At 44.2% G+C, this 25,693-nt stretch overlaps 1 protein-coding gene across 1 annotated transcript in view; it reads left to right on the top strand.

The window, feature by feature from the left end:
- The window catches only part of ADGRL3 (adhesion G protein-coupled receptor L3), a 604,084-nt gene that overhangs the window by 417,829 nt on the left and 160,562 nt on the right, over nucleotides 1–25,693 (top strand). The window contains exons 20-21 of the mRNA XM_066574505.1: nucleotides 11,653–11,744; nucleotides 13,686–13,854. Of these exons, the coding sequence (XP_066430602.1) occupies nucleotides 11,653–11,744; nucleotides 13,686–13,854 (261 nt within the window). The remainder of the gene's footprint in view (nucleotides 1–11,652; nucleotides 11,745–13,685; nucleotides 13,855–25,693) is intronic.

The following is a 25,693-nucleotide window of genomic DNA, read 5'->3' as shown; positions in this document are numbered from 1 at the left end:
CAAACAGGGAGGTCCCAAAGGGGTGGATCAGGGCAAAGATGTCACTCACCCTGAATTCCATCCCGAGGAGAAGCACCACCACCCTAGTACGGTTAGGGCAGGCTTCACTGCCTCCCCATCGGAGACGAACCACATTCCTTCTGGACCCCCCCCCCCCCCCTGCCCGGCTGTAGGAAGCGACCATGCCTCTTCTCCCTGCCTTTGCTCTCGGAAGGCCCCTGTGCCAAACCTATCTATCCAAAAGGATAAGTCGCGCTTTTCACCCTCTATAGTGACCGACCTCTCTCCCCTCTTTAAGGCGGATAGGAATAGCTCGTGTGACCTGGGGTCCCTGAAGCCAGGAGGTGAAGGTCCCCCACTTACCCCGGCGGCAACACTAGCGTAGCTTCTAGGAGCAGTCACCGCCGAGGCAGCAGCTGGACCAGGGCCCCCACTCCTCCCCAAACCACTGAACACTCCACCCTCACTTGTGACTTTTGTAAATTTACCTGTACCTCCCTCAGATACTCCTCCACCAGCAGACACCCCAACATTTAATCTTGTATTATTTAGATTCCCCACACCCCTGGACTCTCCCTCACGCACACCTCTCACCATGATGTTGCTCCCTTCATCCCTTTCACACACACCTCCATGCCTTCCATACTCTCACGCTCATCATTCTCCCTATTCTTTGCGACCAGACCGGTAATGGCTTCTCTCTTGGCCGGAAGAGTAAGGGGCACCTGGCGGCCCGGAGGTTTCCCAGCCGCTCCCCCCTTGCCTGCAGGGGAGCAACCCAGGGTGGGTTTCTTAAATATAGTCCCCTCCAAACCTCCAGACCCACCCCCCTTAGCACTGGGGGGAAAGGGACTTCCAGCCATGCATTCAGGACCTTTGGCTCCGCCTCCTGCCATCATACTTTGTGTAACCCCAGCAAATGAATTCCGGCGTTTTGGGTATCCACTTTTTTGGGGGTCCACCGCAGGGCCCTTATTGGGGCTACCCGATGCCGGATGGCCCCCCAAACTCCCAGGATGTTTGGGATCACCCGACGCCGGGCAATCCCCTTTATCCAGGCCCACCGCAGGGCCTTTCTGGGGGCCACCCGACGCCGGATGACCCCCCCACCTTCCGTGAACCTATGGGATCACCTGCTGGTGGGTGACCCCCCCTTACTTAGGCCCACCGCAGGGCCTTTCTGGTGGCCACCCAACGCCGGGCAACCCCCTTTATCCAGGCCCACCGCAGGGCCTTTCGGGGGGCCAGCCGACGCTGGATGATCCCCAACCAGTTCCTCCACCTTCCCTGAACTCTTGGGATCACCCGACGCTGGGTGACCCCCCTTACTTAGGCCCACCGCAGGGCCATTCTGGGGGCCACCTGATGCCGGTGCATCCCCCACCTCCGCAACCTTTTTTGTCATTGTACCTGGATCATCTGACGCCGGATGACCCCCCCACCTTCGCAACCTTTTTTGACATTTTACCTGGATCATCCGACGCCGGATGACCCACACTCTTAGGAATCTCACTGTCAGACACCAGCTTCTGCCCGTCACCCCTCCTTTTATTACGAACCGGGGGGGTGTTTGGATCAGGATGCCTAGTACTCGCCCCCTTCCTTTGCAGTGAACCCACATTAGCAGAGTCCAGGATGGGTCGGACCCGGGGGCTACCCATGCAGCTACCCCCCTCCCCTGGTTCAGAGGCTTGCCCAGGGAGGCTGACGTACCTGTACTCCACCTGGGTGATCTTTTTGCCACTTTTCTTCTTTTTAGCCTGGGGGTCTCACTTAGGAAGGTCATTGCCAAAATAGAGACCCTCCAGGGGATTTCAGGTGACTTATGTACGGCATTAGTTGCCGAGGTGGCCGTCCCTCACCCTGGCTAGCCCGACGGCCACCTCGGGTGGTCTCCAGGAGGGGTGCAGGAGACACATCGCTGCGTCTCCTGCTAGATCTCCTCAGCCCCTCCTGGGTAGCCGGCTGCGAAGCATCCCCATCCTCCGCCGGCTGACTCCGGAGAGTGGGGGTAGTAGTCCTCCCTCTAGCCATAGCCCAGGACCTCACTCCCTCCTGGGTAGGAGAGAGCAAAAAGTCCCAGGCCCTGGAGGAGAAGGAGAGAAGCTTGGAGCTGCTAGCACCTGCTCACAAGTGAACCACACCCTGCAACTGGAAGTGAAGGGGTGTGTCGCTGCAGTCCTATGTTAAACCACTGATAACACAGTGATGCGTACTGCAATAATGATGTCGCTGCAGTCCTATGTCACACCACAAATAACACAGTGATACGTACTGCTATAATGATGTCCCTGCGATATTACTTTACTCTTTCCAGTTGTGCTTTATATTCATTCAGTATTGTTTTTGGTGTTACAGACCAGAGTTATTCTCTATTAAATGGGGTTTGGGGTGTTTTTTGGAACTTCTAGAACCAATTAATTGGATTTACATTAATTCCTATGGAAATAATGTCCTCAACTAACATTGGTTTCTACTAAAGTCCATTGCTTCCGGACAGATTAATGACGTTAGTTGAGGTTCTACTGTATATACGTTTTAGACAACATAAGGCCCCCGTCACACTTCCTGTGTGTGCGATTGTACCCCGGTGGCTTGAGCATAACTTACATTGTACAGCATCTGATATATGCACAGGCAGCACATTGGCGTGATACAGACAGGAATATTACATGTGATGTGTTTTTCATGCAGAGCTTCAGTCCACGTGAAAAAATGGCAGTGTGCATGTCATCATAGCGCTATAATTGGGTCATATGCTGTCCGTGGAATAACACGGACGGCATGTGGCCCCAAATAGGCAAGTTTGCCAAGTGCCAGAGATCGGTTATAGAAGCTTAGCCTTAGTATACCTCTAACTAATGCAGTCACCATATAATAGATTCCAGCTCAATACAGCGATAGTGATTACAGTGCCGTTACCTCCGGAGATTACAGGTGACTCTCCTCTGATTGGTGTCATTAACTTTCTTTTTTTTCTCTATCTGGGTGCGAACCGCCTTCAAGGTCGCTTGTAAGAATTATTCATTTCTGTGCACTCTTCTAATCAGCACTTAAAGGGTAAATTAACTTTTCACCCACTGGATGGGTGAAAACTGATTGATCAGTGGGAGTAAAACTGTACGTATCGCCACCAATCCTGAAAGCAGTGGGGCTCACCTCTGCAGCGCTGCTCCATCAGTTTTCATGCAGAGCTCCCTGCACATGCGTGTAGCAGCTCCATTCATTTTCATGGGCTGATGGAAGATGATGACTGCTATGTTTGACTAATTTTCTTAGTCCCATTGAAATGAATGGAGCTGCCACATGCATGCACAGCCAGCTGCCTATAGAAACTGATGTGATACAGGCTAGAGCGGCGCTGCAGTAGTTAGTGGAAGTGGTGCAAATGATCCAGTAGTTGGGTGAAAATTGAAAAAAGCATCAGTGGTTTCCAAAATAATTTCAAATTTTGATTCCTCTGACCACAGAACAGTTTTCCATTTTGCCTTTGGCCCAGAGAAGACGCCGGCGTTTCTGACTAGTGTTGATAAATGGCTTCTGCTTTGCATGATACGACTTTAACTTACATTTGTGGATTGTACAATGCGCTGTGTTCACAATGACTTCTGGAAGTATTCCTGGGTCCTGCAGGGATCGGCGTTACATAATCATGCCTGTTTTTAATGAAGTGATGCCTGAGGACCGTAGATCTCCAGCATCCAATAGTGACCGTCGGCCTTGTCCCTTGTACACATGAACTTCTCCAGATTCTCTGACTCTTTTATGTACTCTAGATGGTGGGATAAGCAAAGTCTTCACAATATTACATTGAGGAACATTTTTCTGAAGTTGTTCCACACTTTTTAGATGCAGTTTCTCACAGATTGGTGACCTCCGACCATCTTGGCTTCTGAGAGACTCGGACTCTCTAACATGCTCTTTTTATACACAGTCCAGCCTTTTGTTCTACCTTTTTGAGATGTGTTGCTGCCAGCAATTTTCAAATTATTTTATTGTTCCAATTAAATGGAAAAATGACTGATTTCCGACCTCTGATAGGAAATCCGGTTATATGAGATTTCCAAATCATTGCATTCTGTTTTTCTTAGCATTTATTTAGATTGTACATTTTTGGGCTGGTAGATGTAATAAGATGCTGTAATTTGTTGTTCAGCGAAGGTATAAATAAGCTTTTAATATCCCAGAGGTTGTTGCTGTACGGAGTGGGAAACCCTTCACTGGACTCATTTCTAACACTTTCATTGTAATCCATTAAAAGGTTCTCACGTTGTGTTTGTTTACGGAATTGAGATTTGTCCCAGAGCCTCCAAGGTGTTGTGTAATATCCCTTTGTGATGTGTGATAATCATCCACAGTGGAGCTTGTTTAGCCCTTATTAATTCCTGTATTGGTATGTAGAGAAAGGAAACTATCTGCAATAAGTGTAGTGTTGCCAGCCACAGCCTATGATATAAAGAAACCATTATGTAAATTACTGGTAAGCTGTACATCTAGGCACACCGCACTAACACAATGTGCACCGCCCGGAAAATAAACATCTGCATGGTTTATCAGTCACAAAATATAAAAACTGAAAAAGTGAATCTCCGTATCTGAAATGGCTGAATAGTCAGATGCCACATTGTAAAAATTAAGAGATCATCAGCATAATGTGGGACCACAAGGCTCTGTCCTGGGCCCAGTGTTGGCCAACATTGTTATAAATGATCTGGAGGAGGGAATTGTGGGAAACTGATCAAATGTGCCGACAACACAAAGCTAAGAGGGATAGCTAACACTAGGGAAGAAAGAGAGGATTCAAAAAGATCTAGAAAAGCTTGCACAGTGGTCGGCGACTAACAGAATGGTATTTAACAAGGAGAAATGCAAAGTCCTGCATCTGGGCTGGAAAACTGAAAAAAAGCACATACAGAATGGGGGAAATTGGGCTAAGCAGCAGCACATGTGAAAAAGACTTGGGTATACTAATAGATCATAGACTGAACATGAGTCAACAATGTGATGCAGCAGCCAAAAAGGCAAACACAATTCTGGGATGTATTAAGAGAAGCATAGAGTCTAGATCACATGAGGTCATTATCCACCTCTACTCTTCTTTAGTCAGACCTCATCTGGAATACTGGGTCCAGTTCTGGGCACCCCACTTTATACAAGACATCGACAGACTGCAGCAAGTTCAGAGAAGAGTTACCAAGATGGTGAGCGGTCTGCAAATCATGTCCTATGAGGAACGGGTAAAGGATCTGGGAATGTTTAGCAGAAGAGAAGGCTGAGAGGAGACTTAATAGCGGTCTACAAATATCTGAAGGGCTGTCACAGTGCAGAGGCACAGATAAATATGTGGATAGCGCTCCAAATAATGGATGGTATCAGGAAATAAGTGTGGAAGGGACTTACCTGGTGTGGAACGCCCATCAGATGACAGGCATCCTCACTGCCGCTCTGAGCATCCAATACACCAGATCCTTTAGAATGTCTTCAACATGCAGTAGAAACCCGGGATAGTAGAATCCCTCGGTCATGTAAATGAAGAGTATGATAACGTATAGTGAAAACCCCAGCGCTCCGGGGGAAGAAACGTCAACAGGAAATAGAAAAATCGCTTACTTCATAGATGCGTTTGCTGGGTAGGCAGGACTCTAAAATCTAGGGTAACCCAAAATAATCCAAAATAGGTTAACGGAGTCCGGTATTTCTTTTCTTCTATTCAGGTGCAACAGGAACAATAAACAGGCTAACATTCTGTAGGCATGTGTACAGGGCAACGCGTTTTGGAGGTCCACAACTTGCCTACTCCATAAAGCATCATGTATCAATTACATATGCTAACTTTACATGTGCTCTCTTGATTATGGAATAGTGGTGGGGTAAGAGGGAGGAATGGGGGAGGGGAAGGATATTATTACATAGGTGCATGCTTATTAACTGCATGTGGCGGATCGGAAGTAGTGGGCCTGCATGATTTATGTATAATGTCTTGCAGGAATAGAGCCTATTAGTTAGTCTAAACAGCCCCATAAGTTGGTGTAAACAGCTCTGGGCAGATGTCAGGTTGTCTTTCAGTTCCTGTTGCCTGTCTGCCTCTTCACTACACTATTCTCTAACGCACAAACTGACCCCATTTGTTTGTTTTTTTGAACCCATTCTTGGTTCTAGCTTTAAAAACTAGAAGTAAAACACAGCCCAAGAGCAGGAAGACGGGCTATGGCCGGGGCTAGCAGCACAGGTGCATTAACAAGGTGCGGGCTGGAGGTCAGCAGGTAGCAGGCAATAACAAATTCCAGACTACCAAGCCAAGGTCAGGGGGCACAGAAGAGCCAAAGTCAGGCAGTGTCAGAACCAGAAGATACATAAACTAGGCTTTGTCACAAATGGTGGTAGGAGACCAACTGCTTAGGGCCAGATGGGTAATATAACAGGTGCAGGGATGGGATTGGAGGAGGACAGGTTTAAGGATCACGCTGGCACTTTAAGAGAGAGGGCAGGAGCGCAGGAGCTCTGTTCAGGGCAAAGTCAGAGACTATGATATTCATGGGGCTGCTTAGTACACCTCTGGGAGCATACTCAATAGCAGAGAGTACAGCAAGTGTTAAATAGGACTACGGCAGACACCAGGGATACAGAGGAGGACAGAGGATGGTGTGCAGAATGGTGGCGCCCCGTGACAGAGGAGGCAAAGAGTGATGGAATGCCGTGACAGTCCCCAGGCCCCCGCCTTCTTGTGGAACAAAATTTCCTAACTAACTCGGGGCACTGATGTTTTCTTGGGGCTCTCGTGTTCTCTTCGTAGGACTACAGCCTTTCTCATCTACTAGATTCACTTCTTTACATGAAAAATCTCCAGGATTTCGTATTCATCCTCTGAAATAGCAGACGGGAGAGACAGAGGACTGAGAATACCGGTTGAGGATTAACGGCTTTAAAAAATTCTCCAAGAAGGTAGCAAATGAGGCTTGTATGTAACAGGAGTCATTTGCTTTAGGACTTTGAAGGGTCCTAGGATGTGAGGCGCGAACTTAAACAGGGGTAGCCTGAGATGTATGTTGAAAATAACCAAAAACAGATAACACTGCTGACCTAAAGATCTCCTAACACTAATTCAGGGACCATAAAACCTTCACATCTATGTTTGTATTTTTGTCGTAGTATTCTTTTAAGTGCAAATTAATCACATCCGTGTCTGTGCCTCATCATAAGTATGTGTGTATATAGATGCATGCCTCTTCAGATCGTTTTCATTATGCCTTGATAAAGGACCCTGAGAGAACCAAACGCTCGCTATAACATCATGTATTTTTCATCACAAGCTCTCATATCTACAAGATGACTTGGTTTCTCTTACTGAGAACGATCACGCTTTGAAAATGAGCATACACAGTCCCCAGGAGAGTATTTTGGTAACTCTCTCCTAATTATCATCTTCTTATTTCCTAAGTTCAGCAGTGTGAATAAGCGAATCCCTAGTCTGGTCCGAAATCTTCATAAACTCTTGGTGGCAATGAGTCACTACATATACATCAGTGGAGGAATCGATTGGTAAGGGCACACAGTTATGCTGAGCATAGACCACAAGAATGGTGTTGACCCTGATTGAGGTCGTTATTGTGAGAGACCTTAGCGCATGGGAGAAGAGATGACCAACTATCTTGTTGGGAGGATGTAATTTTGTTTCAAGGACTGATTTTGTTCTTTCAACTTGACCATCAGACTGGTGATGATTTGCTGAAGAGAAGTTGAGTTTAATATTCATGAGACTACACAGCTCTCTCCAGAAGTGGGATCTGAACAGTACTCCATGGTCAGAGATGATGTAAAGCAGAAGACCATGTAACTGAACATATGAGTAATAAATAGATTTGCCAGATGGGTAGCAGAGGGCAAAGCAGGAAGCGGGATGATATGAGACACTTTAAAAAAATCTATCTATCACCAAAATTATGGAGTTGCCAGGGGGATTAGGAAGGTCAGTGATAAAGTCCAATATGAGACCAGGGCAACTGAAGAATAGACAAGGGCTGAACTAATGCAGCCAGATGCTGAAGAAAAGGCTTGTTCATGGCACAGTTTTTTTTTTCTTTTGCGCCATCAATAATGGCAAGAAATAGGTTCAAAAGCCCCCTTATAATTTGGGTATCATGGCCTAAGAAAGAATACAGGATCTCTGAACAGCAGGAACAAACGCTTCTCCTCGGGTTATGTCACGTAGACATGTGCCATTAGTTGAACCAACTTTTTCAGAATCAATGATGAATTGAGGTTCTGGACTGTTGTCTGATCTGTCCAAGGACCTGGGAAGAACATCTGCGTTAGTGTTCTATTCAGCACTATAGAAATGTAGGAGGAATGAACCTGGCAAAGAACAGAGACCAGTGAGCTTGATGATGATTCAGCCATTGGGCTGACTGAATATATGTCAATGTCCTATGATCCATGTAGATATGGAAGGGATGAGCAGAGCCCTCCAGCAGGTGTCTCCATACTTCCAGGGCAGGCTTGATTGCCAGTAACTCATGGTCACCAATGGGATCATTTTCCTCAGCAGAGGTAAACATCTTGGAAAATAAACTGCAAGGAATGTTTTAGCCTTTGGAATTCTTTTCATACAAAAGGGCTCCTACCTCTAAGGAGGAGGCATCGCCTTACAGATAAAAAGGTTTTGAAGTGTCTAGGTGGTGAAGAATAGAGCACTGGCAAACACTTGTGTAAACTTGCCAATGGCCTCTTCAACCTTGAGGGACCAATACCTGGGGTTGGCACCTGATGAGTCTTGGCAGACAGCAAAGCAGTCAAGAAGGAAAAGTGTGAGATGAACTGGCGGTAATAACTTGCAAACCTCAAAAATCTCAGAATCACCTTAAGACTCTGAGGTTTTGGCCAATTGAAAACAGCTGAACGCTTTTCTTGGTCTATACTAAGACCCTGGACAGAAATGATGAACCCAGGAGTTTTCCACTCATCTTCCTCACATATTCTGATGAGGTTATACGCACCATGAGATCAAGTTTTGTAAAAATGGTAGCCCCCTGTATCCTGTCAAATTAAGAGTAACAGGTATTTGTATTAGACCTCTGTAATCAGTGCATCGTCACAAGCAGCCATCTTTCTTTTTCACTGGGTGAGGAAGACTTTCAGATAGATTCTCCTTGATATACTCACCCACGGCTTGAGTTTACAGGTAAACTTGACTCAGGTTATGCACCTGTCAAGAGGTCATATGATCTATTTAGCAGCAGGGTCTCTGCATCCTTTTTGCTGAACACATCTGCATACATAGTGTAATATGGAGGTAGGCATGAAAACTCTGGATGAACTTTGGTTTTAGGACTGGAGCAACAGAGTGCAGACAGAGGGTAAAACAACAGGTGCTTCAACAAGAGATCTGCCCAGTTGATGACCAATGAGTGAAAACGAAGCCAAGGTCCTCCCAACAACACTTTGTTTATGGATCTGGGTGGAACCAGGAGGCAAATCTTCTCTCTGTGCAAAATCCCAATTTACGAAGATCTAGAGGGATGCTGACAAACCTGATGACATCAGACAGGAGCTCCCATCCACAGAATTGACAGGATACTTCAGGGTTAACATGGGTATACTGTGCTTGACCACCAGATTGTGGCAGATGAAAATCCAGATATTCCTCCGTATACAAGTGCATGCCAGCACAGGTCAGAGATGCAGGAATTTTGGAGAGGGCTGTCAACTAAGGCAGCCTCTCCTACTGGCCTAGATGCCAGAGTTTCTCTGGTTTGACTAGGCAAGTCTTTAGGTGTCCGCCTTTTCAAATGTTACTTGGATGAAAGCTTGTCTCTTTCTACCTCCATTGGTTCTTTAGGGGATGGAGCAGAAGGAGGCTGAAGTAGCCTGGAGAAAATGGGATCCACCCATTATCATGGGTAATATTCTCTTAAATGTATATCTATTCTGATGGCTATAGAAATGAGGTCCTCAAGGGATGAAGGCAAGTATCTCCACCAGCCATCTTTAATTGTTCCAGAGAGCCCCTTGCAGAATGCTGCCTGGAATGCCTCATCATTCTACTCCAGCTTTATCGCCAGTGTGCAAAATTGGATAGTGTAATGGCCGACTGTGTTTGACTCTTGGTTCAGGCAAAAGCGTGCATGTGCAGCTGAAGAGACTCAATCAGATTCCTCAAATACACTATGAAATGTAGTCAAAAGGTTCGGAAGGTCAGAGGTCGTGGAACCCTTGCGTTCCCATAATGGTGTAGCTCAGGCTAGTGCTTGGCCAGGCAACAAGCAGATAAGCACAGTTTTACTCTAATCAGTGGGAAACTGTAGATTTGGGTTAAAATGTATCTGGCATTGATTCAAAAATCCTCGGCAGGACTTGGGATCAAAGTGTGATGGTAATGGAGTCTGTGGTTCAGTGACAAGAGCAGGGGGCCGGGACACAGTCTGAGCAGCTAGCAAGGAGACAATTAAAGGGCTAGAAAAACATGGCTGCTTTCTTCCAAACCCAGCGCCACCCTTGTGTCTAGTATTGCTGCTTGGCTCCCATTCACTAGTTGTGTAAACACTTGTATACTAACTTGGGTGGCAGATTGAATAGGAGCCGCTGCAGACTGTGTTTTCCAAGAAATTCAAGCAGGCTGCTAGTCTTCAGAATCTGTGAAACTTGGTCCTGGGATGTGCAGCTGAAGCAAGCATGGTGTTTTCAGCACCAGCGGGATCCATAACCTAAGCAAGCCGTCTAGCAGGCGGATGTTGATCCACCTAGCCACACATCAACTTGACTTTGTGCTAAATGGTAGGGGAATAATTAGAGGTTTTCACTCTGGAACCCTCCAAATGGGATACTGTGTTCTCTGTGGGGTCCCCAAGCCATTACTCATCCAAATAGTCCAGGTAGTGCTGAGGAGATCTGAGCATGGCGTGCAAGATGGCGGCACCCAGCGACAGGTGGGGTTGGCTGGTTGTGGCACACTAAGACAATGGTCAGCGAGACTGCTTCAAACAGTTGCCACAAATGTAGTTATGTGAAAATGTGAAGCTCAGTTTCTCATATAACATTACACACTTAAAGGCCATTGTGAGATGTTCGACCTGCTCTAATACATGAAAAGCATAAAGTAATGGGGGCTCCTGAGGAGGGCAGACACTTGAGGAGCTCCTTGGTCTTCGGCGTCACCTATCCTATTAGTGCTGTTTGTTACCAACTGGCCGGACTTGAGGATCACCGCAGCCGTCCTACTGCTGTAAAACGCTATAGCGGCCCATGGCAACGCGTCGTACCCAAGCTCCCTTCTGACCCGCTTACAGGCAGCCATATTTTAGCTCTGTATTTGGGCCGTGTTTAGCGGACTGTAATATGGAGCAAAGTGTGACGGGAACGGTATCTTAGGTTGTACCAATCAAATAGCTGTATTTTACACTACCGTTTTTGAAGACCCGCTTTATACGCATTTCCCTTCATATTAGCAGCCTTTTTTATGGGGTAAATATGGATTAATATTTGCCAAGCAGAAAATGAAATCTATGGAGGCCAATAGTGAGCAATCCGTGCTGAAATACCGCCAGCGTGTGACGTCGTCCGTAGACGGTTGTAGGACCTCCTCGTTAGCAGAATCTTCTTGATATTCTGTCTTTGAAGATTATTTATTAACTTTGTGAATTTCTCTTTACTTTCTAGCTTAATGTAATTTTTCTTGGAATTGCCCTATTTAAAATGTTTCATCATACGGCCATAATGAAGCCAGACAGCGGCTGCCTCGACAATATCAGGTGAGTGGAAGCTTAATCAATATGTCAGTGCAGTTTTTTTGTGTATTTTTATGGTAATTTCGTTATGACTGATTAGATTCCATACATTCACCAATCAGCTGAGGGAAGGCATTACTGGGGTCTTAAAAGATCAGGGGCAAAGAATAAATGCTGTATGTATATAGTAATCATGTAACGGTGCTGACGGTATGCCGGAAGCAATACAGAGTAATTAAAGACTTTCTAGATACGATTACTGAAGAAAACCCTATACAAACACCAATGTTCCCACCACACAAGACCCAAACAATGCCGCAGCACCATAATGACTGGCTAGTATGGTCATACTGCTATAGAATAATGCCACTATAGAGAGACTACTATTACTGCCATATGGTGACCATCCAGTGGTGGATATGGGCTCTCCATATAATCTGAGCTCACAGGTGAGGTCCATTCCGTCTTGTCTATCACACGACACTATGATGATATCTTCCAGCCATGACTGGTTTCGGCATCGTTGGTAACACAGATATCTTGGGTTCCTCACTCTTTCAGTTCCCCAAACACCTTTAGCAATCTACCTAAATTGTACCTGATGTGGGATGCAGTGCCCCCAAATAAATAGTGTCCTAACTTTAATTACCCCCAAAAATAGTGCCATAGACTGTACCCCTGAAAATAATAGTTTCAGACAGTGCCCCATATTAGTGCACCACACGGTAAATGTGTCACCTCTTGTACCCCACACAGTCATAGTGCTCTTGTGCACCCCACACAATGGGATGTTAAATACTCAGTATTGGTTTCCCTTTGTATTCCCATCCAGTAGTAATGCCCCTTTCGTGCCCCACATAGTATTAATAGACACAGTAATGCCCCCGTGTACTTCCTAGAAATACAGCGATCTTTTGGCCCTTAGACATTAATAATGCCCTCTTTGTGTTTTTTCTAAAATAATTAACCAATTGAGTGCCTCCTCATAAAGTAGTAAGAGCCACTCTATAATATTGTCCCCTTGAGTTCCCCATACAAAGTAATAATGCCTTTTTGGTGTGTTTTTAAAGGTAAGAATCCTCCTGTGAGTGCTTCCTTATAAACTCATAGTGCCCCCTTACATAGTAATAATATGGCCCCCCTAGAGAGCCACCTTTTATAACTATATTTCCCCTTGAATGTCCCGTTATAGAATAATAATGCCTCATGAATGTCAGTAATAATATTGATATATATTTATTAATAATGCCTCCTGAAGTCCCCCCACATATAGTATTTAATACCCCATTGAGCCCCTTCTAATATAATAATAATATCCTCCATGAATGCCCCGTTAGATGGTAATTCTGGCTCCTTATGTAGTTGCATTGGCACCTATATGGTAACACTGAGCATCTTATATACTAATGCTGGTGCCCTTATATAGTAATACTGCTGCTTTATTTAGTACCACTGGCCTCTATATAGTAACACAAGCCTCTCTGAGTGAGATATAAGCCCTACCCTGAAAATAAGCCATAGCTGCAAAGAACCCCCCCCCCCCCCCCCCTGTTCACTCCACCACATCTTTTCTGCAGGTCCTCAGCACTTGCTTGTAGTTTTCTTTCAGCGCTTTGTGGTCAGGGGTCCAAATTCCCCGCCTCCAGGAAACGCTGGCTGTGATTGGTTCTTGAGCGCAGCACTTGATGAAGTAAGAAAATGTAGGGAAACCCCAGGAACTGAGGTGGAACTGGCTCCTTCTATTTGTAATGACCTCTATATACAATGTCTTAACCTTTACAGTGAAATGAGTAGAGTAACAACTGCTCCAGAACCCGTGCTATATCGCGGTTATTAAGGATGGTTGACAAGGCATTCTCCTTCCTACATCTTGTATTCCTTTGTGTTTAGTCCGCATTAAGGACCCTGTATCTGCTGATAGTATCAGATGTAACATATGTTACCATTCTCTCCGTTCCTCCCCAGATCCTGGGTCATAGGTGCCATAGCTCTCCTCTGCCTGCTGGGCCTCACCTGGGCCTTTGGACTCATGTATATAAATGAGAGTACAGTCATCATGGCATACTTGTTCACCGTTTTCAACTGTCTTCAGGGAATGTTCATATTCATTTTCCACTGTGTACTTCAAAAGAAGGTAAGCTGAGCAGATAGATTGTATCTCCCATGTTGTGATGTTTCATCAGTGTGTTCAGTCCCACGCATGCGTCTAGGTGTACCCAGATGGTGTGACATGCAGCCACTGCCATCTGTATTGGGACTATGTGACACCTTAACCCTCTCTTTCAATTCAAAAGTGATGACTGAAAAAGTCCTATCAAAGTTCCTTCCCGGTCCAAGTAGTGTGATGGCACGACGATCTGCTTACTTACCAACAATGTCCAAAGGGAGGTTGTTCCACCTCATTCATTTCTTTCAAGCGCTCTCCGATTTTGTTCCCCTTTTGTAATATAGTCTAAGTTTAGATCACCTATTAGTTGCCTTGGTTTACACCAAAAATGGTGCCAACATTTTTGCAAAATTTGTGGCAATTTGGTGCAACTTTTGGTGCAACTTTTGGTGCATTTTGGGCCATGCCCTTTTTCTGAACGATCTGATAAACTGTCCAAAAGTGGCTAAAAACACAGTCATTGTGGCCTAGAGCACGCAGGACAGTCGGCTGGCGTCATTTGAATCAGAAAACGGTTGTATAACGGTCTTCTTTGTTTTTTTCATTGTAATAACATGTTCTTTCCCGTTTCATACCTGTAACAGTACTGCCAAAGTCAGAGGTGATAATCAGTGCTGAACGTCTGCTCAGAATCTGGTGTGTACTTACCATGGCAGGATTACCCCCTTAATCAAGTCTGTTATAGGGTTGCAGGGGGGCAGCATTTTGTAGTCCCCAGGAAATTATAAACTAAAAGTGAAAATTGCAGTTCTTGTAGTTCTAGGAGGTCAGATGAGAAGAAGTAGTAGCCTGCAGTGAAGAGGGTGGGGGAGACAAGCAAGTGGGATGTATGGAGGGGTGTGCAACAACAATGTATAATGTGATTGTTCCCAGCAAGAGAATCCAAGTCATCTTGTCGATACGATACCTTTTAGAGGCTACCAATACTACATGAAGTTAATGCGAGCTTCCCAACCTACACAGGGCTCTTCTTCAGGCTTGAACAAACAACCTTTGTGAGCTTCCATGTTCCTCCTGCTCCAGCCTTGCATTATAAAGCATGCAGCACATAATAAGTCTTCCTATAATGTGTGCTCCACCACAGAACCGTAATATTTGATGAATACCTTGTATAATGCCCATAAGCCAACCTCCTATAGATTTAAACCAATTTGTGAAATTGAACATAGAAAAGGTGTCACTCCACCAGAATCCCTGTTTCTCCTCATGTTCCTTCAGCCATTTGTCTCTCATTTCGGCTACTATTTGCACACTAACGTAAACCCCATTTACACGCAACTATAATTGCTCAAAATTCGCTCGAACAATGTCTTTTGAGCGATAATCCTTGCATGTAAATGCTACAATCGTTTGCTTTTCATCCGAATGATGATTTTTAGTTGAGTTTAAAATCCATCGTTCGGCCGGACAACTGTTAGCAGGGACCACAGGCAGTGAATCTCCATGAGAGATAATATTGTATTCAGCTGCAGTCCTGCAGCAGAACAAAGGGGCTGTATGCAGATAACAGATCACCTGCTGTTCTCTGTATATAGCTCAGGGAGGCTCATTTACATGAAAATGAAGCTAATAAGCTGCTAATGGGCATTAGTACCCATTAGCAGCTTATGCAAAATGATTGCTGAAACTGTCAATCATCCTATCTTTCGAGTGATCATCTTTGCGTGTAAATGGGGCTTAATCCCACATTTGTAGTATGAATGGGTAAATAAATTAACAATGAACTAAAAATCCTGTTAGGCTTCCCATAGACACTATGTGAGACTTACCATTTGGCCGCGGTCAATTATCCGCAGCTTTCTTGAAGAGTGTGTTTAGGGATACTCGTGTATGAAAGACCTCATGCGGTAACACAAAGGTGGCAGGTGTAAGCCTAGCAAGGGTACAAAGGCCTGTATGATTAAAGGGAACCATTTGTATACTTCATGACCACAGACTATGTATATACTAGGTGGCATGGCTACTGCTGTGTGTTCTAGAACACCAGCTATCATCCAAACAGCAAGACATCCATTGCTCTGGCCCAATTCTCTACTGTGTTGTATTGTCCAACTTCCAGACCCACCTTTTTTTGTAATTTAATTGATTCCCCCAATGTGTGCTTAACCCCCACACATTGTACATGTTTATTAGGTTACCCATTGCAATTTTGACAGGGGGTGTGATTCGAAAGCAGAGTTGTCCCATTATTTGTAACCTGCACACACGCACACCATGCCAGGAGGGTTTGAGGTTTTTTGGGACAAATAAGATGGCATGACGATCCCCAGTCCATGAGCAATGAGAACCCACCAGGGGTCACCAAGCCATGCTCCAACAATTATTGGGGCAGCTTTGCTCTGGTGTTTTTATAACAACACAGGGGTACCAAGACTTCTATTAGACCATGACCTGATCTCCTCCACAGTGAGGGGTATAGCCACAAAGAGCGAAGAGGAGGGTGCTATAGGGGCATGAGTATATATTCAACAATTGTTCAGAATCCTTAGATGCTGCACCAAGTACTTCATGATGTCAAACAACCTTATTGTCCCAGTCATCTTTCATTATTGAGTCTGTGTGTGTGCATGGTAGTGCATAGCAATGACGACAAAAGTCTTTTTCTGGTTCAGGAGCAGAGACTCTTTTGTATAGCAAAGCAGGCATGTACCCAATTGTCTTTTCCTTCCAATTTGGCTGAAGTGGTAGTCGTCAGCTGGATCTGGTATGGACCATCAAATCTCGGTTGTAAACTCTGATATGTCCTCTGAGGAAAACCCAGTAACCTGAAAGAAAACTATGCAGCCGATCTGGAATCAAGGGAAATACATATTTATGAGTGACAGTGGACTTTTGATATTAGGCACTCGTGTGGGAGGTAAGCTCCTCATGCTGGGCCTGGAGAAAGTGCAGGCCTGTTACAGGGGCCACACCAAAAAACCTTACAATTAGGCATGGTTCTGACTAAGTAGAATTCAAAGATACTGTACCAAGAACTCAGATTTTTTAGAGCAATCTGAGATTTTAAAAAGAAGGTGCAAGAACAAAGGATATCCAGAGATGTTGGTAGCATCAGTAATTCAAAAAGCACAACAAAAGAAACAGGTCACCAAACTTCAATTCGGAAAACCCTAGAAGATTGAGAACTCACTATTCATATGCAGTCTTAATACCCACCATATCTACCTACTGGGTAATTTGGTATATATTGATTGGAATGCCCTTGTGGTTTAATATACATCGGCCGTACGATTAAGGCCTTAGGGGTTCGAATAAACAAGCATCGGTCAAATATCACAAATGGTTTTCTCTATTCTTGTGTTTCATGCCATTTCGCAATCTGCCACAATAAAGACTCATCCCATATGTGCCTTTACCCTGTGAAACAAACTCCATATGGTGAGTTTATGAAATTACAAAAGAAAGAAATGTATTGGACCTTTAGGCTGAACACACTACCCCCTAATAGTCTGATTAAGTTCTAAAAAAAAGTTTAAAATTCTTCCCATCTCCTGCTTATTGACTTCTGTCCCTCCATTTTTTTAAATTGTTAAACTTTAAAGGGGTTTTCCAGGGAGAATGTTACTGATGACCTATCCTCAGGATGGGTCATCAATAGTTGATCAGTTGGGGTCTGTCTCTCAGAACCCTGACTGATCAGCTGAGCAGGCACATCCGTTCAGTGCCACAAATACACAGAGGTCAGAGTTGAAGCAACAGAAGTCTTCACGTCCACCTTTGTGTAGTGGTCGGCGCTTCTAATTGCAGCTACAGCTGTCATTGAAATCAACATGAGCTGGGCCTGAATTGCTATGACGATTCTCCCCTCTATTTGCATAGGTACCAGAAGTGTTGTGGGGCCCCTTACTGTCATGGTCCCTCATGCAGTCATGAAAATATTTCATAGAGCACAAACTAAACATCTGTGCGGGAAGAGCTAAAGCCTTGTGCAACAAAAACACTGCCTCTGCATTAGGATTGACTTATCCGAGGACACAATGAAATTTATACAGTGCCACAAAGGTGCAAAATCGTGTGCGTACCTTGAATCGGTGTAGACATTAACAGCCTTACCTGCAGCCAGCTTACATGCTTCAGCGAGTGCCATCAGTTCTGCTTCTTGAGCAGATTTCCCAGAAGAGATTCAATATCATGGCCTGCCCCTACTATTCCTACCTCCCTCCCTTTCCAAATAAAGCAGACGTAATGAAGCTGGATTTAGAATAATATACCTCTTGATTGTGATGTGAGGGTGCTAGCGGGGAGGCCTCATACATAGTCAGTTTTGCAACTGAAAGATGTTTAGTTTGTGCTCTATGTAATATCTTCAGAACTGCATGAGTGACCATGACAGTAAGGGGGCCCACAACACCTCTGATACCTGCACAAAGAATTGCTGCAAATAGGGGAGAGAATTGTCCTAACAATTCAATCTACAACCTGAAGAACTGAAAAAATGGTGCTTAACTGCTGGTTCATTAAGGGACTAGTAACCCTAACACCATTTTGGTGTATATTAAATTGTTGCTTGAATCGCTGTAAGCATCTCTGCCTCTAATAAGTTGACTGGGTAGGTCTCTGACACCAAAAATCTATTCACATTGAAAATGTGATAAATCCCCATTATTAACTTGATGCTGTTGGTAATGTACTTAACAGACTTGTCAACTAATAATAATAATATAATAATAATCTTCATTTGTATAGCGCCAACTTATTCCGCAGCGCTAAAAACTACACAATTATCCCATTTTTGCAACGTAATTCAATACTATTCAAATAAGTAGAACCCAATATACTGAATACACATGTACTTGTGTTATGCATGGATACATAATTTACATTAATCTATATATATGAAGACGAAAGCCCTCACTGACTGACTCGCCACTAATTCTCTAACTTCCCGGTGTCATACAAACGTGAAAATTAGCACAACCATTCTTTTGGTCATTAATAGGAAAAATAAAGGGGTCGCAACTTGATTATTCAATTCTAAGCGCAAAAGTAAGTGACCCCCTACATAACATAACTAATAACGAAAATCTGTACCACACAAACTTGAAATTTGGCACGGTCGTTCTTTAGGTCGCAAATAAGAAAAATAACGGGGTTGCAACTTGATTATTCAATTCTAAGTGCAAAAGTAATAGAAAGTGTAGATAAAAGGACTCCAGCATTCCAGGAAACAGATTATGAAATAGGAAATGGTGACTTACTTTACAGGGGGATCTTTAAACAAAAAAAAAAAACCTTAATCCTGGTAGACGGTATAGAATAGTGGTGTCCCCAACGATGGTGCAGGTATCCACAAAATTTAATAAATCAAAAATACAGGCTAAAAAGCCAAATACAATATAAACAAAAGGGTAATAAAAGGATTACACATACATACTGGGGCAAGGAGATGGCAATGCATTTCTGTGTGCAAAAGACACCTTCTTCAAGCCTTACTGTTCATCAAAGTGAACATATTGACATACCATGTACGTTGTGTGATTGAAATCAATCTCAGCAGTTTGCCCCTACCTGTTTGTATACCAGGGCGTGCATTGGAACGGCTCGTATGGAGGTCTAGAATAGATGCATGATCACATGATACCTAAGTCATGTGACCAGGATGGATGCATACATTTCTTGGTAATTATGATACTAATAATAATAATAATAATCTTTATTTGTATAGCGCCAACATATTCCGCAGCGCTTAATACTATCAGAGACTTTAATGAGGGAAGAGTATGAGTCGAGTCACGAGTCAGAGCTTTTAGTGACATGTAATATTACGTGTCCATAATGGGTGTGTGTTACGTGGCAACTCAAGTCACGGGACAAGCCTTCACAGAAGCTTGTAGTGATGCGCAAGGTCACGTGTCGGAGGGCGTGTGTTCGTCCGTGTCGGCTCACGTGCTTGAAATTTTGCATGATCGTTCTTTATGTCGTAAGTAGGAAAAGTAAAGGAGTTGCAACTTAATTATTCAATTAAAAGAACAAAAGTAAGTGCACCCCTATGTTATGTACCTAATCTTATTCTCTAAATTCCTAAAGTCGTATAAATTGAAATTTGGCACAACCATTCTTTAGGTCCTAAATAGGAAAAGAAGGGGGTCACAACATCAGTATTCATTTCTATGGGTAAAAAACTGTGCACAAATCCACAATACGTGACATAGTACTTTTCTCAGAAACCATAAAGCTGAGGGAAATAATTTGTATGTAAAAGAGAATCTACCTCCCCTCTGTGTATATACTGAGGAGAATCTACCTCACCTCTATGTGTATATACTGAAGAGAATCTACCTCCCCCTCTGTGTATATACTGAGGGGAATCTACCTCACCTCTATGTGTATATACTGAGGAGAATCTACCTCACCTCTGTGTGTATATACTGAGGAGAATCTACCTTACCTGTGTGTGTATATACAGAGGAGAATCTACCTCACCTCTATGTGTATATACTGAGGAGAATCTACCTCCCCTCTGTGTGTATATACTGAAGAGAATCTACCTCCACTCTATGTGTATATACTGAGGAGAATCTACCTCACCTCTATGTGTATATACTGAGGGGAATCTACCTCCACTCTATGTGTATATACTGAGGAGAATCTACCTCACCTCTATGTGTATATACTGAGGGGAATCTACCTCCACTCTATGTGTATATACTGAGCAGAATCTACCTCCCCTTTATGTATATATACTGAGGGGAATCTACCTCCCCTCTATGTGTATATACTGAGCAGAATCTACCTCCCCTTTATGTATATATACTGAGGGGAATCTACCTCCACTCTATGTGTATATACTGAGGAGAATCTACCTCACCTCTATGTGTATATACTGAGGGGAATCTACCTCCACCTCTATGTGTATATACTGAGGAGAATCTACCTCCCCTCTATGTGTGTATATACTGAGGAGAATCTACCTCACCTCTAAGTGTATAGACTGAGGAGAATCTACCTCCCCTCTATGTGTATATTCTGAGGAAAATCTACCTCACCTCTGTGTATATACTGAGGAGAATCTACCTCACCTCTATGTGTATATACTGAGGAGAATCTACCTACCCTCTATGTGTATATACTGAGGAGAATCTACCTACCCTCTATGTGTATATAGTGAGGAAAATCTACCTCCCCTCTATGTGTGTATATACTGAGGAGTATCTACCTCTATATGTGTATATACTGAGGAGAATCTACCTCTATATGTGTATATACTGAGGAGAATCTACCTCCCCTCTGTGTGTATATACTGAGGAGAATCTACCTCCCCTCTATGTGTATATACTGAGGAGAATCTACCTCCCCTCTATGTGTGTATATACCGAGGAGAATCTACCTCACCTCTATGTGTATATACTGAGGAGAATTTACCTCACCTCTATATGTGTATATACTGAGGAGAATCTACCTCACCTCTATATGTGTATATACTGAGGAGAATCTACCTCACCTCTTTATGTGTATATACTGAGGAGAATCTACCTCACCTCTTTGTGTATATACTGAGGAGAATCTACCTCACCTCTATGTGTATATACTGAGGAGAATCTACCTCACCTCTCTGTGTATATACTGAGGAGAATCTACCTCACCTCTATGTGTATATACTGAGGAGAATCTACCTCCCCTCTGTGTGTATATACTGAGGAGAAACTACATCCCCTCTGTGTGTATATACTGAGAAAAATCTACCTCACCTCTATGTGTGTATACTGAGGAGAATCTACCTCACCTCTATGTGTATATACTAAGGAGAATCTACCTCACCTATGTGTGTATATACTGAGGAGAATCTACCTCCCCTCTGTGTGTATATACTGAGGAGAATCTACCTCACCTCTGTGTGTATATACTGAGGAGAATCTACCTCACCTCTATGTGTATATACTGAGGAGAATCTACCTCACCTCTATGTGTATATACTGAGGAGAATCTACCTCACCTCTATGTGTGTATACTGAGGAGAATCTACCTCACCTCTATGTGTATATACTGAAGAGAATCTACCTCACCTCTATGTGTATATACTGAGGAGAATCTACCTCACCTCTATGTGTGTATACTGAGGAGAATCTACCTCCACTCTATGTGTATATACTGAGGAGAATCTACCTCCCCTCTATATGTATATACTGTGGAGAATCTACCTCACCTATGTGTATATACTGAGGAGCATCTACCTCCCCTCTATGTGTATATACTGAGGAGAATCTACCTCCCCTCTATGTGTATACACTGAGGAGAATCTACCTCCCCTCTATGTGTATATACTGAGGAGAATCTACCTCACCTCTATGTGTATATACTAAGGAGAATCTACCTCCCATCTATGTGTATATACTGAGGAGAATCTACCTCACCGCTATGTGTATATACTGAGGAGCATCTACCTCCCCTCTATGTGTATATACTGAGGAGAATCTACCTCACCTCTATGTGTATATACTGAGGAGAATCTACCTCTCCTCTATGTGTATATACTGAGGAGAATCTACCTCACCTCTGTGTGTATATACTGAGGAGAATCTACCTCTCCTCTATGTGTATATACTGAGGAGAATCTACCTCACCTCTGTGTACACACTGAGGAGAATCTACCTCACCTCTGTGTACACACTGAGGAGAATCTACCTCCCATCTATGTGTATATACTGAGGAGAATCTACCTCACCGCTATGTGTATATACTGAGGAGCATCTACCTCTATATGTGTAGATACTGAGGAGAATATAACTGACCTTTGTGTGTATATACTGAGGGGAATCTACCTCCCCTCTATGTGTATATACTGAGGAAAATCTACCTCACCTCTATGTGTATATACTGAGGAGAATCTACCTCCCCTCTCTGTGTATATACTGAGGAGAATCTACCTCACCTCTATGTGTATATACTGAGGAGAATCTACCTCCCCTCTGTGTGTATATACTGAGGAGAAACTACATCCCCTCTGTGTGTATATACTGAGAAAAATCTACCTCACCTCTATGTGTGTATACTGAGGAGAATCTACCTCACCTCTATGTGTATATACTAAGGAGAATCTACCTCACCTATGTGTGTATATACTGAGGAGAATCTACCTCCCCTCTGTGTGTATATACTGAGGAGAATCTACCTCACCTCTGTGTGTATATACTGAGGAGAATCTACCTCACCTCTATGTGTATATACTGAGGAGAATCTACCTCACCTCTATGTGTGTATACTGAAGAGAATCTACCTCACCTCTATGTGTGTATACTGAGGAGAATCTACCTCCACTCTATGTGTATATACTGAGGAGAATCTACCTCCCCTCTATATGTATATACTGTGGAGAATCTACCTCACCTATGTGTATATACTGAGGAGAATCTACCTCCCCTCTATGTGTATATACTGAGGAGAATCTACCTCCCCTCTATGTGTATATACTGAGGAGAATCTACCTCACCTCTATGTGTATATACTAAGGAGAATCTACCTCCCCTCTATGTGTATATACTGAGGAGAATCTACCTCACCTCTATGTGTATACACTGAGGAGAATCCACCTCACCTCTATGTGTATATACTGAGGAGAATCTACCTCACCTCTGTGTGTATATACTGAGGAGAATCTACCTCACCTCTATGTGTATATACTGAGGAGAATCTACCTCCCCTCTATGTGTATATACTGAGGAGCATCTACCTCCCCTCTATGTGTATATACTGAGGAGAATGTACCTCACCTCTATGTGTATATACTGAGGAGAATCTACCTCTCCTCTATGTGTATATACTGAGGAGAATCTACCTCACCTCTGTGTGTATATACTGAGGAGAATCTACCTCTCCTCTATGTGTATATACTGAGGAGAATCTACCTCACCTCTATGTGTATATGCTGAGGAGAATCTACCTCCCCTCTATGTGTATATACTGAGGAGAATCTACCTCACCTCTATGTGTATATACTGAGGAGGATCTACCTCACCTCTGTGTACACACTGAGGAGAATCTACCTCACCTCTCTGTGTATATACTGAGGAGAATCTACCTCCCATCTATGTGTATATACTGAGGAGAATCTACCTCACCGCTATGTGTATATACTGAGGAGCATCTACCTCTATATGTGTAGATACTGAGGAGAATATAACTGACCTTTGTGTGTATATACTAAAAGGCTGTAAAGCACATAAGGAAGTGGTCTCTGACTGCAGTTATGGAGCCTTTAAGGCTTGGTAGGGGCTGCAACCTCCGGCTTTGGGGTAACCACATCTTCATAAAATTTTCCATTCAAACAACTGGTAAACTCCTGTAGGAAATTAACGTTAGTGTCGCCAGGTATATCCGCTATTATATTGCCACAACACGGGGTTAATGAGGACACCAGCGGTAACTTTTACTTCGTGTTCAGTTTATTCAACTTTAGGTTAGTATAACAGAAATGACTGGGTGTCCAGAAAAGTGATAAAGTTTGCAAAGTCCATGAATTTAACCCTCCGCAGTCCCCAGGAGGAGCGATGAAGTCCACAACCCAGCTAAACAGCAATAAGTCTGTTTACTTTCACAGACCTGTAGTGTCCAGAAGCGCAGCTTGTCTTTAGGTTGTAGCATCTCTAGACCCCCAGTCCTAGGGCCGGAGTTCCCCAAGTGTCCTGCCGGGACAACATAGCTCCCTGTTTAGTCACAGCTTCTCTCTCTGCTTACAACAGAAGTCAGGTTAACCAGAAGTCTGGTCACAACACAAGTCTGGTTCTCTCAGACACACACACCTCCACCTGACTCTGGACATAGCTTGCTGGTTCAGGTGGACGATCGGGCCTGGGGTAATATTGGACCGATCTATATCACAGAAGCTAACAACCTCTGTGACATATATCTTCCATCCCATACCTGTGGGTGTTTTTCCTTTTCCTCCGGCACCAGAATGCCTGTCTGTTGCCCCCTACAGGCCATTCTCTATAGTGCACGTCTACAATATATATATATATATATATATATATATACACACACACACATACACTGGGACAATCTGGGGGGTTTTCACCTGCTCAGGATTGCTGTCTTTCACTCTGAGGACCTGATGACCCTGCAGGTCCCCTCCAACTCTACCATTCTATGATTCTTTTATTCTTCTTTAATTACAAAAAAAATCCATAGGATTATAACTGCTAGTTCTGTGTGACACCAGGTCAGCGCACAAACGCCGTGTGATACCAGGTCAGCGCACAAACGCCGTGTGACACCAGGTCGGCACACAAATGCCGTGTGACACCAGGTCAGCGCACAAACGCCGTGTGATACCAGGTCAGCGCACAAACGCCGTGTGACACCAGGTCGGCGCACAAATGCCGTGTGACACCAGGTCAGCGCACAAACGCCGTGTGATACCAGGTCAGCGCACAAACGCCGTGTGACACCAGGTCAGCGCACAAACGCCGTGTGATACCAGGTCAGCGCACAAACGCCGTGTGACACCAGGTCGGCACACAAATGCCGTGTGACACCAGGTCAGCGCACAAACGCCGTGTGACACCAGGTCAGCGCACAAACGCCGTGTGACAACAGGTCGGCACACAAATGCCGTGTGATACCAGGTCGGCGCACAAACGTCGTGTGATACCAGGTCAGCGCACAAACGCCGTGTGATACCAGGTCAGCGCACAAACGCCGTGTGATACCTGGTCAGCGCACAAACGCCGTGTGACACCAGGTCGGCACACAAATGCCGTGTGACACCAGGTCAGCGCACAAACGCCGTGTGACACCAGGTCAGCGCACAAACGCCGTGTGATACCAGGTCAGCGCACAAACGCCGTGTGATACCAGGTCAGCGCACAAA

This window comes from Eleutherodactylus coqui, chromosome 7 (assembly GCF_035609145.1).
Source record: "Eleutherodactylus coqui strain aEleCoq1 chromosome 7, aEleCoq1.hap1, whole genome shotgun sequence".
In the NCBI taxonomy this organism is placed as follows: domain Eukaryota; kingdom Metazoa; phylum Chordata; class Amphibia; order Anura; family Eleutherodactylidae; genus Eleutherodactylus; species Eleutherodactylus coqui.
The sequence above is the reverse complement of the archived record's forward strand: the minus strand, read 5'-3'. Positions and strand labels throughout refer to the sequence as shown.